General features: G+C 40.2%; 1 protein-coding gene across 1 annotated transcript in view; it reads right to left on the bottom strand.

Moving 5' to 3' along the window:
* LOC114657174 (mucin-19-like) overlaps positions 1-18646 on the bottom strand; it is a 125867-nt gene that overhangs the window by 63978 nt on the left and 43243 nt on the right. Inside the window, exons 21-30 of the mRNA XM_051928712.1 lie at positions 14998-15241; positions 14816-14856; positions 14188-14273; positions 13908-14062; positions 13690-13828; positions 6043-6147; positions 5784-5966; positions 5386-5622; positions 5080-5236; positions 866-991 (exon numbers count right to left, since the gene is read on the bottom strand). Coding sequence (XP_051784672.1) covers positions 866-991; positions 5080-5236; positions 5386-5622; positions 5784-5966; positions 6043-6147; positions 13690-13828; positions 13908-14062; positions 14188-14273; positions 14816-14856; positions 14998-15241 — 1473 coding nt within the window. The remainder of the gene's footprint in view (positions 1-865; positions 992-5079; positions 5237-5385; positions 5623-5783; positions 5967-6042; positions 6148-13689; positions 13829-13907; positions 14063-14187; positions 14274-14815; positions 14857-14997; positions 15242-18646) is intronic.

Genomic DNA, 18646 nt, shown 5'->3' with positions numbered 1-18646 from the left:
CCCGTGACCCTGTGTTAGGATATAGCGGGTTGGAGAATGACTGACTGACTAACATATTTCAAATAAGCTTGGAATATGAAATTGCTAATTTTTGTTGCAAAAGCTATATTGTCTGTCAGCTTATCTTGGAAACAAACACAATGTAAACAGGCTAAGCAGGTCAGATCACACTTTTCCCATTCCCAGCTCTACCTGGGGAATTCTCAGGCAGTCTTTGGATGATTTAGCAGTGCTGGTTATAAATCACAGGGGAAAGATTAAGGTTGTATCCTCTGTAAATGGCCAAGTCATCTCAACTGGCTTTTTCAATTTGGTTCTGAGGTGGATCTACCGCAGGGTCTTCTGAGATTGTCAAACTTTTCATTCTATCATGGAATGTGAAATTGAACTCTGCCGAGAAATCCACATCCCAGCTTTCCATTCCTATGCATTTCATTCTAAGCAATACATCATGATAGACTCTAAAAATTCTCAAACTCCAGCTTCAGAGTGGTGAGGACTAGAGAATATCCCCCACAACCACAAGGGACCATTCCATGTTTGCTATTTCAAGACCTGAAGAGAATCTAATAAAGAAATTTGCCTACTGAACAGATCTATGTAGAGACAAGCTTGACATATCTTGCCAAAATTTTTAAATCTGTTTCACATATGTTACCGTTCCTTGCCTGGTATATGATGTGGTGGAGATATAGTACTTTCATCACCAGTCGATCTTAAAGCTAAGTTTGGGTTACCATGAGGAGCCAGAAAAGTAAAAATCCAAATTCAACACCATAGATAACTCATATAAAACCCAAGAGTGTTACTCTGGATCTCTTTTCAAATCTAGCCACATTCTTGGAACTTAAAATAACCAACATACCTTCAAGTTTTGATGAATGGAACTCTTTGACAGTGTTCTTGCTGCACGTCTTTACTGGTAGTGATCCACAAGGTTCATAATGCCAACTATATCCATCAGGCTCATTGTAGTAATCACAGTAGACAGCTATAAAGATATGGCAGCATAACTTATTATGTTTTTTCACACTGAATTAAAACTGTGCTTCATAAAAGCAGATGGTTTCTTATATTTTTCATTTCTTTTTTCATGCTTTACACACTTGCTTGTCTTGTTCAATAACTAGGGAATTGAAAAATATAAGAGGGAGAGAGTTTGGAAACCAGTTAGTGTGTCTTTCTGGCAATAATGTTTATAGAGGATCCTTCATGAAATTTTATTTGACTAAAAGTGGATTAAGGGCTGTTGACATTATTATTTTTTTTTAAGAATTATATTAATTTTATTGTAATCATTCATACAAATGGATCAATTTTTACAAAAAAATAGGATTGAAAAACAAGTCGACTCCCACCCCTGAGAGAGAGAGAGCATGGCCAAAGGCTTGTAAACATACCTAAATTGATGAGTTTAATAGGCCAGTAGAGATGAATGGAGAAGAAAAAGAAATGCAGAGATAAAAAAAAATCTTATTCAGAAATCCAACAATATCTTCATCCCAGGAAAAGGGATTGATTTGATGAAATTTTCTTTTGTAACTTGTTAAATTGCATACAGTAAATACAATATTTTGCCAATAACATTTTGCACCACAGAGCAAAGAAAAAAAAATGGATCTGGACAAGAAAAGTTTAATTATAAGAAACTTCTGTGGCATTCTAAGTTTGTACACTAGGAAAAACATACCACATTATGTAAAAACCAGCCATATCTGGAAGGAGGTTATTGATTACGCTTATTGTGGAGTTGGCTGATATTAATGAAAAATAAATAGCAAACCTATTTTTATTCAGTTTCTAACAAGTATAAATATTTTATGTGAGAAATAATGTTTTGATGATAAGTTTAAAATAAAATTATAAATACACCACCAGCCAAAACTTGAACACTCAGACACACAGCTTTCATGTTATTGCTGCAAGTAACATGAGTTTCGCACAGCCTCTTGTAATCACAGATAGTATCCTTCTTCTTCTTCTTTTGGTTGCCACAGCGGATCATCTTCTTCCATATCTTTCTTTCCTCTGCATCTTGCTCTGTTACACCCATCATCTGCATGTCCTCTCTCACCACATCCATAAACCTTCTCTTAGGCCTTCCCCTTTTCCTCTTACCTAGCAGCTCTACCCTTAACATCCTTTTCCCAATATACCCAGTATCTTTCCTCTGTACATGTCCAAACCAAAACAATCTCACCTCTCTGACTTTGTCTCCCAACCGTACAACTTGAGCTGACCCTCTAATGTAGTCATTGCTAATTCTATCCATTCTCGTCACATCCAATGCAAATCTTAGCATCTTTAACTCTGCTACCTCCAGCTCTGTCTCCTGCTTTCTGGTCAGTGCCACCGTCTCCAACCCATATAACATAGCTGGTCTCACTACCGTCCTGTAGACCTTCCCTTTCACTCTTGCTGATACCCGTCTGTCACAAATTACTCCTGACACTCTTCTCCACTCATTCCACCCTGCCTGCACTCTCTTTTTCACCTCTCTTCCACAATCCCCATTACTCTGTACTGACCCCAAGTATTTAAACTCATCCACCTTCGCCAACTCTACTCCCTGCATACTCTCCAGAAGCATATCTCCTCCTCTCCAGGGTCTCCTCAACCTGCTCTCTACTATCGCTACAAATCACAATGTCATCAGCAAACATCATAGTCCACGGGGACTCCTGTCTAATCTCATCTGTCAACCTGTCCATCACCATTGCAAATAAGAAAGGGATAAGAGCCGATCCCTGATGTAATCCCACCTCCACCTTGAATACATCTGTTACTCCTACCACAGACCTCACCACTGTCACACTTCCCTCGTACATATCCTGTACAACTCTTATGTACTTCTTTGCCACTCCCGACTTCCTCTTACAATACCATAGCTCCTCTCGAGGCACCCTGTCATATGCTTTCTCCAGGTTCACAAAAACGCTAAACAACTCCTTCTGGCCTTCTCTATACTTCTCCATCAACATCCTCAGAGCAAACATGGCATCTGTGGTGCTCTTTCTTGGCATGAAACCATACTGCTGCTCACTAATCACCACCTCACTTCTTAACCTAGCTTCCACTACTCTTTCCCATACCTTCATGCAGTGGATCATCAATTTTATTCCCTTGTAGTTACTGCAGTCCTGCACATCCCTCTTATTCTTAAATATCGGTACCAGTACACTTCTTCTCCACTCCTCTCACTTTCCAAGATTCCACTAAACAATCTGGTTAAAAACTCCACTGATATCTCTCCTAAACACCTCCATGCTTCCATAGGTATGTCATCTGGACCAACGGCCTTTCCATTCTTCATCATCTTCATAGCTGTCCTTACTTCCTCCTTGCTAATCCGTTGCACTTCCTGATTCACTATCTCCACATCATCCAACCTCTTCCCTCTCTCATTCTCTTCATTCATCAGCCTCTCAAAGTACTCTTTCCATCTGCTCAACACACTTTCCTCGCTTGTGAGTACATTTCCATCTTTATCCTTTATCATCCTAACCTGCTGCACATCTTTCCCAGCTCGGTCTCTCTGTCTGGCCAATCAGCACAGGTCCTTTTCTTGCTCCTTAGTGTCCAACCTCTTATACAACTCATTATACGCTTTTTCTTTAGTCTTCCCCACCTCTCTCTTCTCCTTGCGCCTTATCTCCTTATACTCTTTGTCTACTTTCTGCATCTCTCTGACTATCCTACTTCTTCTTTGCCATCTTCTTCCTCTGTATATTTTTCTGTAGTTCCCCATTCCACCACTAGGTTTCCTTTTCCTCCTTCCTTTGTCCAGATGTAACACCAAGCACCCTTCATGCTGTCACCCTTATCACATCTACTGTAGTTTCCCAACTGTCTGGTAACTCTTCACTACCACCCAGTGCCTGTCTCACCTTCTCTCTAAACTCAACCTTGCAGTCTTCCTTTTTCAACTTGCACCATTTGATCCTTGGCTCTCCCCTCACTCTCTTCCTCTTCTTGACCTCCAACGTCATCCTGCAGACCACTGTCCTATGCTGCTTAACTACACTTTCCCCTGCCACCACTTTGCAGTCTTCAATCTCCTTCAGATTCACTCTTCTGCATAGGATGAAATCCACCTGTGTGCATCTTCCTCCACTCTTGTACGTCACCCTAAGTTCCTCCCTCTTCTTAAAATATGTATTCACTACAGCCAATCACCACTTTCTGTCCCTTGGGTACACTGTTCATCACTTCATCCAACTCACTCCAAAAATCTTCTTTCTCATCCATTGCACACCCAACCTGCGGGGCATATGCACTAACTACATTCATCATCACACCTCCAATTTCCAGCTTCATAATCATTACTCTGTCTGACACTCTTTTTCACCTCCAAAACATAGATAGTATCCTTTTTAAAACAGTTTCATTTTCTCTTTTATATTGATTTTCTAGGACATCAGTGTATGTCAACACAAAAACATGCACTCATGCATCATTCCATTTTTTCATTTTGTACAAACACATTCATTTGAACTGAACTCATAATGGCCCTTTAATTTTTGAAACAGTCTATCCATTCATCCATTATGTTAGCTTCTTTGCCCAGTCCAGTATCGGAGGAAGGTGTATAAGCCAACCCAGAACAGGGTGCCAGTTAATTACCAGGGAAACTTATCTATACTCCCACACTTACAACTACTAATTGTTAATTAACCTAGCATACATGTTTTTGGGATACAGGAAGAAGGCCAGAGAGCACAAGGAGAAACCCAAAAAGACACTGGGTCAACATACAAACTTATCATAGAAAATGAATGGGCCTGCAATCTAAACTGAGCACCCTGGGGCCATGAGGCAGAAGTGCAATTCCCTGCATCAATGAGCCACCACTTAAGTAGTACTGGAATGTTATTAAAAATAAAAATGTGCTGCTATTGTCCACCACCATTGCTTATGGCAAGCCAAGTAATCTTAAGCTGACTTCAGCATAATTACATATCATGTGTAAAAATCAATAGTCAAAAATTGCTGCATGAATCATATATATACGGTTGTTGCACAATTTATTAAATGGTTTTATTATTAATGGCTGAGTAGCTAATGGTAAGGTTTACATACGGCACAAGTCAGGTGTTCTCCAATCCACGCAGACATTTGCTTCATTGCAAGCCTCAGCATATGCAGCTACAGCAGTGCAAAAACCTAGATACCTTCCCTCCATTTCGCATACACATGACTCTTGTACACACACGTCATAGTAAGGCTGGGGATCCACCTAAATGCAACAAGATATGGTTGGCTTTATACTGTATCTTCTCAGTAGCAAGAACTGCTCAAGGATAGTTAGTAAAAGTACACAAATATCAACATTTACATCACACTAGGAGTGTTCATAACTAAAATATTAAATATTATTTTTTTCACCTTTGAATGACATTCTTGAAATATTGTATCTTTAATTATGCTGCACCTTCTTTGGGCCCAGGCAGAGCAATACCAGTGCTTCTCACAAGGGAATGATTGGTTTACAACATTGGAACATCTTTCCATTTTCCAGCTGTTTCCGAATTCCAAGGTGTTTGTCACCACTGAGTTCATTCTGGTCTGAAGATCATTTGCTGAGTTTCCATCAAAATTACCACAGAGACCACATACTTTGTTCTTTAGATGAAAGAAACAATTAGCATATTTGGATTTATGGAGTATTTAAATTTACCTAGCAATGCAAGTATTTGAAAGGTAAATGAGAGTAAATATTAGGTGCCAAATGTGTCAAAATTCAACATTTACAAAAGACAAATTTTAATAAAAATTAAACTTACCATCCAGTTGGACTGCAGTGTAACAGTAACTCGTGTATGCTTGTCCCACATTACGGTAATGTTATTGGAAAATGTGATGATCAGATATAGTCCAACAGTGTGAACAGAGTAATCTATCTGTTGTACTGAACTGTCAGTTGTCTTCTCCTCAATCTTTAAGTCTTTCAATTCGATTTCTTTGCCCTGTTGAATAATATTTATAAGTATCTGTTTCTTTTTTGTTTTTTATTAAATAAATATATTTTTAAAGGACCATCACCTGGAGTGTAATTTTCACTGATCTTGAACAAGTCAAAGCTTCTTCACAGCAAGGGACACTTTCCACAGTTATTCGAAATGTGCCATTTGATTCACCACAATAATCCTAAAGGGGGGAAAATGCATTAGTAAGCATATTTTACTAAATATATGTATGTAACCTGCTGAGCTCTCCAGACTGATACCATAATCAGGCTGTGGCACATAAACTTCTCATTAATTCTGTCAAAGCAAGTTTGTTTCTTTGATTGTAGAAAGAAGGATGAATAAGAAATTGCCATTTGAATCCTCTTTCATGATGTTCTTTAGGAATTAAATTGAACACATCATACATTTAAATAACTGTATAACTTCAAGTGCTTAGTTTGTATAATGTCCTGACCCATTATAATTAGATGACTATGACATAACCCATGCACTACAGATGGATGTTTAAGACAACATTTCCTCCTCATTCAGACAGTCTTGAATTAACTGATTTTCTTGTAGAAGAATGGTGCTGTATGATTCCTCAAAATGCAACAGTGTATTTGATTTGTACAGGCCACATACGTGATCAAAATGTGCTCTTATGAGATCTGACAATATTCATTTTGGAATTTTTTTGTACAATTAATTTATTATTATTTTTACAGCCACAGGAGATGCACAAACCAGTGTGTTTTTTCATGCCGGTCCCAAGCCCGGATAAATGGGGAGGGTTACGTCAGGAAGGGCATCCGGCGTAAAATTCTGCCAAATCAATATGCGGACAACAATACCCATTTCCATACCGGATCACTTGAGCCCTGGGTTAACAACGACCGCCATCAGTACTGTTAGCCAACAGGGTGCTTGTGGAAATTGGGCTACTGTTGGCCAAAGGAGAAGAAGAGGGGGGAGACATGTCCGGAGGCAGGAGGAGAGGAGGAGAGTAAAGAGATTGGAACTGAGGGTAGGAATTTTGAATGTTGGCAGTATGACTGGTAAGGGGAGAGAGTTAGCTGATATGATGGAGAGAAGGAAGGTTGATATATTGTGCATGCAAGAGACTAAATGGAAGGGGAGTAAGGCCAGGTGGATCGGAGGTGGACTGAAATTGTTCTATCATGGTGTGGATGGGAGGAGAAATGGGGTAGGAGTTATTCTGAAGGAACAGTATGCCAAGAGTGTTTTGGAGGTGAAAAAAGTGTCAGGCAGAGTAATGATTATGAAGCCGGAAATTGGAGGTGTGATGATGAACGTTGTTAGTGCATATGCACCACAAGTTGGGTGTGCAATGGGTGAGAAAAAAGATTTTTGGAGTGAGTTGGATGAAGTGATGAACAGTGTACCCAAGGGACAGAAAGTGGTGATTGGAGCGGATTTTAATGGGCATGTTGGTGAAGGGAACAGTGGAGATGAGGAGGTGATGGGTACGTATGTTGTCAAGGAGAGGAATGAAGAAGGTCAGAGGATAGTGGATTTTGCCGAATGGATAGACATGGCTGTGGTGAATACGTATTTTAAGAAGAGGGAGGAACATAGGATTACATACAAGAGTGGAGGAAGATGCACACAGGTAGATTACATCCTATGCAGAAGAGTTGATCTGAAGGAGATTGAAGACTGCAAAGTAGTGGCAGGGGAAAGTCTAGTTAAGCAGCATAGGACGGTGGTCTGTAGGATGACGTTGGAGATCAAGAAGAGGAAGAGAGTGAGGGCTGAGCCAAGAATCAAATGGTGGAAGTTGAAAAAGGAAGACTGCAAGGTTGAGTTTAGGGAGAAGGTGAGACATGCACTGGGTGGCAGTGAAGAGTTACCAGACAGTTGGGAAACTACAGCAGATGTAGTAAGGGTGACAGCAAGAAGGGTGTTTGGCGTGACATCTGGAAAGAGGAAGGAGGAAAAGGAAACCTGGTGGTGGAATGAGGAAATACAGGAGAGTATACAGAGGAAGAGGATGGCAAAGAAGAAGTGGGATAGTCAGATAGATGCAGAAAGTAGACAAGAGTACAAGGAGATAAGGTGCAAGGTGAAGAGAGAGGTGGCGAAGGCTAAAGAAAAGGCGTATGGTGAGTTGTATGTGAGGTTGGACACTAAGGAGGAAGAAAAGGACCTGTACCGATTGGCTAGACAGAGGGACCAAGCTGGGAAAAATGTGCAGCAGGTTAGGGTGATAAAGGATAAAGATGGAAACATACTCACAAGCGAGGAGAGTCTGTTGAGCAGATGGAAAGAGTACTTTGAGAGGCTGATGAATGAAGAGAACGAGAGAGAGAAGAGGTTGGATGATGTGGAGATAGTGAATCAGGAAAGTGCAATGGATTAGCAAGTAGGAAGTAAGGACAGCTATGAAGAGGATGAAAAATGGAAAAGCCGTTGGTCCAGATGACATAACTATGGAAGCATGGAGGTGTTTAGGAGAGATGTCAGTGGAATTTTTAACCAGATTGTTTAATGGAATCTTGGAAAGTGAGAGGAGTGGAGAAGAAGTGTACTGGTACCGATATTTAAGAATAAGGGGGATGTGCAGAACTGTAGTAACTACGGGGGAATAAAATTGATGAGCCACAGCATGAAGTTATGGGAAAGAGTAGTGGAAGCTAGGTTAAAAAGTGAAGTGATGATTAGTGAGCAGCAGTATGGTTTCATGCCAAGAAAGAGCACCAGAGAGGCCATGTTTGAGCTGAGGATATTGATTGAGAAGTTTAGAGAAGGCCAGAAGGAGTTGCATTGCCTCTTTGTGGACCTGGAGAAAGCATATGACAGGGTGCCTCGAGAGAAGCTGTGGTATTGTATGAGGAAATTGGGAATGGCAGAGAAGTACGTAAGAGTTGTATGAGGGAAGTGTGACAGTGGTGAGGTCTGCGGTAGGAGTGACGGATGCATTCAAGGTGGAGGTGGGATTACATCAGGGATTGGCTCTGAGCCATTTCATATTTGCAATAGTGATGGACAGGTTGACAGACGAGATTATACAGGAGTCCCCATGGACTATGTTGTTTGCTGATGACATTGTGATCTGTAGCAATAGTAGGGAGCAGATTGAGAAAACCCTGGAGAGGTGGAGATATGCTGTAGAGAGGAGAGGAATTAAGGTCAGTAGGAACAAGACAGAATACATGTGTGTAAATGAGAGGGAGGTCAGTGGAATGGTGAGGATGCAGGGAGTAGAGTTGGCGAAGGTGGATGAGTCTAAATACTTGGGATCAACAGTACAGAGTAATGGGGATTGTGGAAGAGAGTTGAAAAAGAGAGTGCAGGCAGGGTGGAATGGGTGGAGAAGAGTGTCAGGAGTAATTTGTGACAGACGGGTATTAGCAAGAGTGAAAGAGAAGGTGTACAGGATGGTAGTGAGACTAGCTATGTTATATGGGTTGGAGATGGTGGCACTGACCAGAAAGCAGGAGACAGAGCTGGAAGTGGCAGAGCTAAAGATGCTAAGATTTGCACTGGGTGTAACGAGGATGGATAGGATTAGAAATGAATACATTACGTTGTTTCAGTTTGGTGCCGCCATGTGTGGCAGCCTTTCCAGCAGCTCTGTGTACGACTTTATATTTCTACCTTTTTCTCTAACTCACTGATCATTCCTACCACTTTCTTTTATGTGGACTCGTTTCCTGGACACTTTTTACTACTTGGAAATGGATTTTTACATGCCGAGACTCGTCTATTCAGGTAGTCAACTTCAAGTGCTGAGAACAAAGGCCCATGCTGGTGTGGTTCCCTATTTACCTGATGAGGTAAGAAGGTCGTGTCATAGAAGAGCTGGGGCTAAGCTAAAGGCTAAGTGGCTAGTAAGGAAGTGGTGATACAAGCCATCGGTGCCTTCTGTGATCCTGGGAAATGTGAACTCACTACCAAATAAGATCGACGAACTGGCTGCGCTGGTGAAAAATGTCAGAACCTACAGAGAATGCAGTTTGTTGTGTTTTTGTGAAACGTGGCTAACAACTAGCATCCCAGATGCTAATGTGGAGCTACCTGGGTTTACCACAGTTAGAGCGGACAGAGACTCAAATACCTGCGGGAAGTGGAAAGGAGGAGGACTCGCTCTCTATGTGAATACAAGGTGGTGCAACCCTAGACATGTAAACATCAAAATCTCCACTTGCTGCAGGGACATCGAACTGTTGGCCGTAAGTCTGCGTCCCTATTACTTGCCCAGAAAGCTTGGACACGTCGTTGTTATTGTTTACATCCCTCCTCGGGCAGACGTGGAGATAGCAGGTGACATCATCCACGCCGCTGTTGCTAAACTATAAACACAGCACCCTGTGGCGCTTGTGTTAATCTCTAGAGACATTAACCATATGACGCTGGACAAAACATTACCTGCCTTCTCCCAGTATGTGGATTGTAACACCCGGGGAAATAGGACTATTGACCTACTATATGCAAACATTAAAGACGCATACAGCGCCACCCTGCTGCCTGCGCTTGGGAAAGCAGATCATAACCTGGTTCTGCTTCAGCCTCACTACAAACCAAGAGTGAGGGAGCTACCTACAACCACACGCTCATTCAGGAAGTGGTCCCCTGAGGCAGAGCAGGCTCTGAGAGACTGCTTTGGAACTACGGACTGGGATATCCTGCAGGGATCATATAGTGAGAACACTGAGGAGGTTGTTGACTGCACTACTGACTACATCAACTTCTGTATGGACATTGCAGTTCCAGTAAGAACAGTACACTTCTATGCTAACAACAAGCCATGGATTACAAGTGACATCAAGGGCCTTTTGAACCAGAAAAAAAGGGCTTTTAAAGGCGGTGATCAGCATGAGCTCAAGCACATGCAGAAGGAACTCCGAGTCCTACAGGAGAAAGCTGGAGCAGAAGTTGCAGAATAACAGCATGAAGGAAATGTGAGATGGGATGAAGATCATCACTGGCTGCAGCTCGAAGTGGGGTGCAACCATCAAGAGAGACGTGGAGAGAGCAAACTTGATGAACAACTTCTTTAACAGGTTTGACCACCCTAATCCACTCTCACCTCAGAGTACTGCACCCTCCACCCTTCCTTCTGCTGATACCAGCATAGGAAAGAGTTTCCCCCCACCCACAATTACAGCAGCCCAGGTAAGCAGAGAGCTGAGGAGACTTCATGCCAGCAAAGCAGTGGGTCCAGATGGAGTATCGCCACGACTGTTGAAGGCCTGTGCGTTGGACCTGGTGAGTCCTCTACAGCAGAGGTCCCCAACCACCGGTCCGTGACCCACTACCGGGCTGCAGCCGTCTGACAGCCGGGCCACGAGAGAACTGCCGGCAACGGAGACTCACTCAGACTTTTCAGAACGCTTGGCGGCGGGGCTTTGCAGCGTCACTGAGAGAGGAGAGAGACCGAGGTGAGAGAGTATTACAACAAAGTATTTTTATGGTCCCGACAGTTTCCCCATATGACACGAGACTATAGAAATCTCGTTACTATGGAGTACATTCAGCAGATGCTTTCATTACAATGAAGTGACCTTGAAATGCTTGAATGAATCATCCACAGAGCAGTTAGATCTGTGGTCGCAGCTCAGTTGTACACATTTACACAATGATCCCCAAACAGAAACATTGTAAAAAAAATTCTTTCTTCGAACTTTCCTCGTACTGTTTTTTTTTTTTGGATGTTTTTGTTTTCTGTGGTTTTCAGTGATACCTTTTGCTTATTGCTTGTCAACATTTGAAAAACATCCATTGGAATTTAACTCATTGTCACCCTCCTATAGAAACGGCAGACACGAAAAAAACGATACCAGTGTTAATGTTTGTGATGTGCAATCTGTTGGAAAGGCAAATGCAAAACATATGTCTTTGTTATATGCAAAAAAAGAAGAAAAATCTTGGGTTGCAAACGTATGCAAACTGCTTAATAACTTAATAATAATAGAAATGTTATGTAAATTGTGTATAAAACTGCCCCCCCCCCGACCGGTCCGTGGAAAAATTTGCATCTAATAAAGTGGTCCTTGCTGTCAAAAAGGTTGGGGACTACTGCTCTACAGCACATCTTCAACCTGAGCCTGGAATAGGAGAGAGTCCCGAGGCTTTGGAAAACGATCTTGCATCACTCCAGTCCCAAAGGTATCACGTCATGGTGAGCTGAATGACTTCAGGCCTGTCGCTCTGACGGCACATGTGATGAAGACCATGGAGCGGCTACTGCTTCACCACCTGAGGCCACAGGTCCACCACACTCTCGACCCTCTGCAGTTCGCATACCAGGAGAAGGTGGGAGCAGAGGGTGCCATCATCTATATGCTATACCGATCCCTCTCCCACTTGGAAAGAGGCAGTGGTGCAGTAAGAATTATGTTTCTGGACTTCACTAGCACCTTCAACACCATCCAACCTCTGCTCCTCAGGGACAAGCTGACAGAGATGGGAGTAGATTCATAGTGCAGCAGGGGACTGTACTTTCTCCGGTCCTGTTTAGCCTATATACATCAGACTTCCAATACAACTCAGAGTCCTGCCACGTGCAAAAGATCGCTGACAACACTGCTATCGTGTGCTGCATCAGGAGTGGGCAGGAGGAGGAGTATAGGAACCTAATCAAGGACTTTGTTAAATGGTGCAACTCAAACCACCTACAACTGAACACCAGCAAAACCGAGGAGCTGGTGGTGGATTTTAGGAGGCCCAGGCCCCTCATGGACCCCGTGATCATCAGAGGTGACTGTGTGCAAAGGGTGAAGACTTATAAATACCTGGGAGTGCATCTGGATGATAAATTGGACTGGACTGTCAATACTGATGCTCTGTGCAAGAAAGGACAGAGCCAACTATACTTTCTTAGAAGGCTGGCGTCCTTCAACATCTGCAATAAGATGCTGCAGATGTTCTATCAAACGGTTGTGGCGAGCGCCCTCTTCTATGTGGTGGTGTGCTGGGGAGGCAGCATAAAGAAGAGGGACGCCACATGCTTGGACAAACTGGTGAGGAAGGCAGGTTCTGTTGTAGGTACGGAGCAGGAAAGTTTGACATTCTGTGGCAGAGCGATGGGCACTGAGCAGGCTCCTGTCAATCATGGAGAATCCACTGCATCCACTAAACAGTATCATCTCCAGACAGAGGAGCAGCTTCAGTGACAGACTGCTGTCACTGTCCTGCTTCACTGACAGACTGAGGAGATCATTTCACCCCCACACTATGCAACTCATTGCATTAATGCTACTTCAGATAGTGCTGCACTGTATTTTATATTCCAATCTTTATATTTCATTGGATATAGAGTAAATTTAGCATTTAACATTTTCTTCTAATTGTATATAAACGTTTGCCGTATTTTATATTCAATTCAAGGTATTTATTTAATTTTTATTGTTATAATATTTTTGATCTTAAGTGGTTTAGAAAAATTGAGCTGAACCTCTGCTAGAGCTGGAAGGGCGGAAGGAGAGAAAGAAACATGCCATTTTATGCTAGATTTTGTCTTCAGTTTATCAGAACTAAAGTTCATCCAGGACATGTGAAGTCCTGGTGCCCTGTTCAGAGTTGTTTCTTGCTGTGTGTCCTGCAGATATAGGTTCGGACCTTTTGCGACACTTAGCTAAATTACTGACTTGAGAATGAATAAACTAATCAATGAATAAAGCGCACCCACTTGACACAAATAATGTTTAGGCACCACAAAAATAAAAGATGTGTATTTGTATAACTGATTTATTTACTATGGAAAAGTCAACCTTACCTCAACAAAGCTGTATTCACAGTTTCCATCAAAGCTGTACCATTGCGTATCAAATGTCTGGTAGTGTCCATCACCATAAACCTGGCATTTCTTTTGGCAGTCTCGATGTGTGCAACTCCATGTTCCTTTATTGCAAGTGCTGGAATGCAAAAATACTGATAGATAATTTGAATTCGACTCAATGTACCTTTCTGCATCTTTTAAATCTTTCAACTTACCATGTATTACAGTCATTTTGAACACTTTCTCCAGGACTGTAGACTTTGTTTCCATACTTACAGGGACACTGATCTAGTGGCACACAATTGCCTGTATCATCTTTATAATATCCGTCTACACAGTAACAGCCACTTACACATGTAGTATATATGGTCTGTGTATACAATAATGCATCCATATTAGAATTTTTTTGCAAGGAGAAAAAAATATAGCCGTAAAAGAAAATAAGTAAAAAAATGTTGGAAGTAAGGGAAAATAGCCAAACAAATGTTAACTTACAGGTAATGATGAACCAGAACATGATTTTTCAGATGGGATAGCAGTGTTGTTCCAACAATTTATATATGCTTTGTTGTTATTACATACTATAAAACAAAATAAATCATAAAGCAACACACTGTATAATCTTTTAAATTGGCATAACAGTAAAATGTATAATATTGTTTTTTTTAATATTGGTAACTCAAATTTGCCGCACTGCAAATAATGAAATCTAAGCAAGTAAAAGGGTTTTATATCAAGCCATTAAATCTGGATTTACAAGCTTATTGAGAAATGTGTATTTAAGATTATTTAGCATAGTTTAAGAACTCTTGTCAAGTAAATTTTGCTTACCCCATTCTCAGACTTTTTTTTTGCTTAATAAAATTTTATTAAATGCTTGATATACAAACTTTTCACTTGTTTAGATTTCATTTTTGCAGCGCAGCTAAGCTTCATGTTAAAAAGATGACCATATTAAATATGCTGGCTAAGTAAACTGAAAGCAGTAATTTTAAATGATAAAAAGGAAATAAACAACATAAATAAAGTCAATGATAAAAACATGCAAAGTTATGGAATTCATAAAAACTAGCATTTTTAAACTGCAACAGTTTAAATAGATTAAATTGTATGTAAAACTTACTTCTTGGAGGTGTACATTGAAGAACTCCATTTTCACAATTACTTAAAAAGAAAAACAATATTTAACAGTAAAGTCTTGGCCAGCACTGCAGTCAGATAATCAGAAAAATACATATTTAAAAGGAACACTTTTATGAATGATTTTGCTGAAAAATACGTAAGGAACTAGATTCTGAGGCTCACCATTCTTGTCCATTAATTGTTGTCTTCCCAGGATTTACAATTTTACCATTAGAGTAGCACGGACATTCTATCTTTGAGACGCATTTTCCTTCATCATTCATATATAGTCCTTCCAAGCAGCCACAGCCTTCAACTGGATTGACATTCATATTGCAAGATATGTCATTTCCTGAAAGTGAGCTGCAAGTACTGTTACAGGACACTATGTTGTAGGAGAAATTCTGATTGATTGGGCATTCAGGAACTGTGAAGAAAAAAAAAGAACAATTCTTAAAATAAATAAAGTGATATGTCTTTGGAAGCCCTATGGTAAGATGTACCAACTGGCCACAATCTTACATGACAAAGTGCTCCCCTTATCTCATTAATTATGAAATTAAAATTTAAGATAGACTTTCTGATAAAAGAAGCTGATAACATTGTTTCAATCTGCATGGAGGACTGACATAAAAAAAGAAGTGACAAATAAAAAATGATTCAGACACAGGAGCTAATGAGCATTTAACATAACATATACTGTTAGTAAAACTCATATGGGTGACTATCCAAGCGGCTGTACATCATCAGTGGAGTCAAACAGTTGGCAAATTATATCTTATGGATGATGTGACCTGTGCATTTGCTTTTTCAGTGAGGCACTGTTCAGCAAAGAATATAAGGTATGGAGTATAGTGGGAATCGAAGACAGAACAAAAAAACAGGGGTTCAGCTTTCCAGGAATGTTTGATGACTTTAACTAGGTATTTTCATGATGTGGGACTCGCGTATCATCAGATATTGTCCTGCTGAAAATTGGCCAAACACAAAAGGTTGTATGATAGACAAAGAATATCCTTGATGTATTGTTATACAGTCAAGCTGTGCCTAACAGGCAGCAGAGATGACCACTTATCACAGATGAAGCTTTCCAACACCTTAGCATCAACTTTTACAGTGATATGCCATTTGAGGACAACATTGATTGCATCATCTCTAAGAGCAAACCTTTTAGCTATAGGCTCAAGGGAAATGCAGAACACATCACTAAAGAAAGGATGCAATGCCAGTCCACTGCAGGTTAAGCTACATAAAACCAACATAAATTCAGATACAGTCAGTAATGGAAAATACTAGTGGCAAAACTCATAATGGACATTGTCAATGAAGTTCTACACGCATGATCTAAACATTATTGAATGATTCATGATTCATGAACCACTACATGTCTTTGTAGATGGTGGAAAGCACCATTGTAGACACTGTGCTGACCAGTCTTCTGCTTGTTTTTGATCTTCTGTGGTCCCAGATTCTAAACATTAGCATGAAAGCTTTTCTTTAACCATTATTGAAAGCTTTGGCTCATTTCCACATATGGCCAACATGTGTTAGACTAGCCTATTGAATCAGTTAATACATCATTAAGGTACAAAACATCATTATAATATAACCCTGTGCATTTATAACCCTTTTATGAAAAATGTGATGCATGACTTTCCAGGGGCAGTCATGAATGTGTATGCAAAAATAATACATCTAATAAGCTGATCTCCTATACAGTTGTTTATGCCTGAGGCTGTTGGACTACTACTTCTAGATTATGCTATTGCTGACACCTGATGTATATAAATCAAGATATAGCAGGATCTTGTAAACTGGTCTTAGATTATGAAATATGAAAAAAACATAAATATTTAGTTATTTTTTTAACACTTTGTCCTCATTACTTTTAATGACTAAAATCATAACCCTTTCATATTTGTAACATATTTGTAATATTTGTTGAGGTAGGGGGTGTCCTTCTTAGAGAGATGATTGAGATAAAAAACAATAACAATTTTTAGTTAGAGATCCCTGATCTAGAGATTGTTAAAGAGTAATGTTTGCCGTTTTTGAGAGAGAGATCACAGCTACAAGTGTTTTAGAGGGTACCTGCTCATTGGCAAGGATATCATGGCCATGTGCTCTTTTCCCCATGAGGTGGATGGTCTCCAGTCAGAGCTGAACACGATCAGATACAGTGACAATGTTTGATGTTGGAGCGTACCTACCTTCCGCTTGGCCAGAGACACCTTGCAAACTTTTTACATTTTTGTCAAAGAGATCACAGCTACATTTTCACCCCAATCGCAAAACCAAAAATATTGTATATCAAGAGGCCCTTGGATACGAAAGCTATGAATATAAATTCTTCTCAATATAAATTATTTCATTTTTTTTCATTTTTTTTTTATTAAATTTGAAAGTTTGACCTGCTTCACTACAACGTGTGCGGAGCCACGGGGGACAGCTAGTAAATAACAAATTCTAACATAAATGCAATGTTAATGTACAGTATCATGATGATTTAACTGTAAATAGAATAAATCGTAAATCAGGCAGGAACTACTTTCACTTGTGCTTTAAACATCTAAACGAAAGAGGCTGACAGCATCATGCATGTGCACTAAACCTATAAACCTGGGGTTCCTAAACCTTTTAATCTGAGGACCCAAATTAGAAAATCGATACCATACTGGGACCCAAGAAGAGGATTATTATCATAGTGACAACTGAGTCATAAACAGACAAATAGCAGTGGCCATATACTTGTAATAAAAAAGTTAAAGTTTATGTTTCCCTTCAAGCATATTTTCTCACATGGATATTACTAAAAGTAGAAAGTGGGAGACTAACATATTGGGAAAACAATATTCTGTTTATCAATATTCTAAATATGTTTATTCAGAGCAGGGACACGTGGGCACCTGGAGCCTACTCCAGCAACTATAAAGGGGCAAGGCAAGAATGATCTCTGGACAGAATGCCATCTCGTCACAGTTTGAGCGCACCCAACACACACACACACACTAGGGCCAATTCAGAACTACCAATCCACCTAACCTGAATATCTTTGGACTGTGGGAGGAAATTGGGCCACCAGGAGGAAACCCACATGGGGAGAACATGCAGACTCCACACAGAGAGCACCTGGGGCTTGAAGCTAAAACAGCTATTATCATTCAAGACAGGAACTGATTTCTGGGGTGTATCACTGCCAGTGGAAATGCTCAGTTTAAGGTTTAGTAAAGCAGAGAGAAAGACTTTTTTTGGGGAGTGATGCTAGAATATGATGATTTTTGAAAGCATATTATGAAAGGTCAATTATCTTTGTCATTTGACTCATGACATCAGTTAAGGAATGAAGTAGTTAAAACATTAATTAGTTTAAAATACTCTGGTATTTAATTTAATTAACTAGAAAAGGTAAATTATTCATTAAAAATATATAGCATACACTACATGTACTTTATACAGGTAATAGGATAACTCCTGCTGAATAATTCAGTCATCAGCTCAGTTTGAAATGTTTAACTCTTCTGACTAACATAGTGCTGAATGTAAACTGCCTGTCAGATGCATATTTTCTAGTGTTCTTCCAGTTCTTAGTAGTTTAAAAAAATACGTCTTTGACAATACCAGTAGACTGATATTTATTAAACTACTTTATAGGGTGGCAAAAGGAATTCATCCTCATCAAGGCATGTTAATCTTAATACAAAGTACTCTTTGCACCTCAGTTTAAGATTTTCATTGCATTGTATGCTGAAAAGGTGACAATCAACCACTTGTCTATGGCCACCGAAACTTCATTTAGCATAAAACAATGCTGTGGCACTATACAGTGTATATA

Source organism: Erpetoichthys calabaricus, chromosome 1 (genome assembly GCF_900747795.2).
Source record: "Erpetoichthys calabaricus chromosome 1, fErpCal1.3, whole genome shotgun sequence".
NCBI classification, from domain to species: Eukaryota; Metazoa; Chordata; class Cladistia; order Polypteriformes; family Polypteridae; genus Erpetoichthys; species Erpetoichthys calabaricus.
This window is presented reverse-complemented; position numbering and strand designations above follow the sequence as displayed.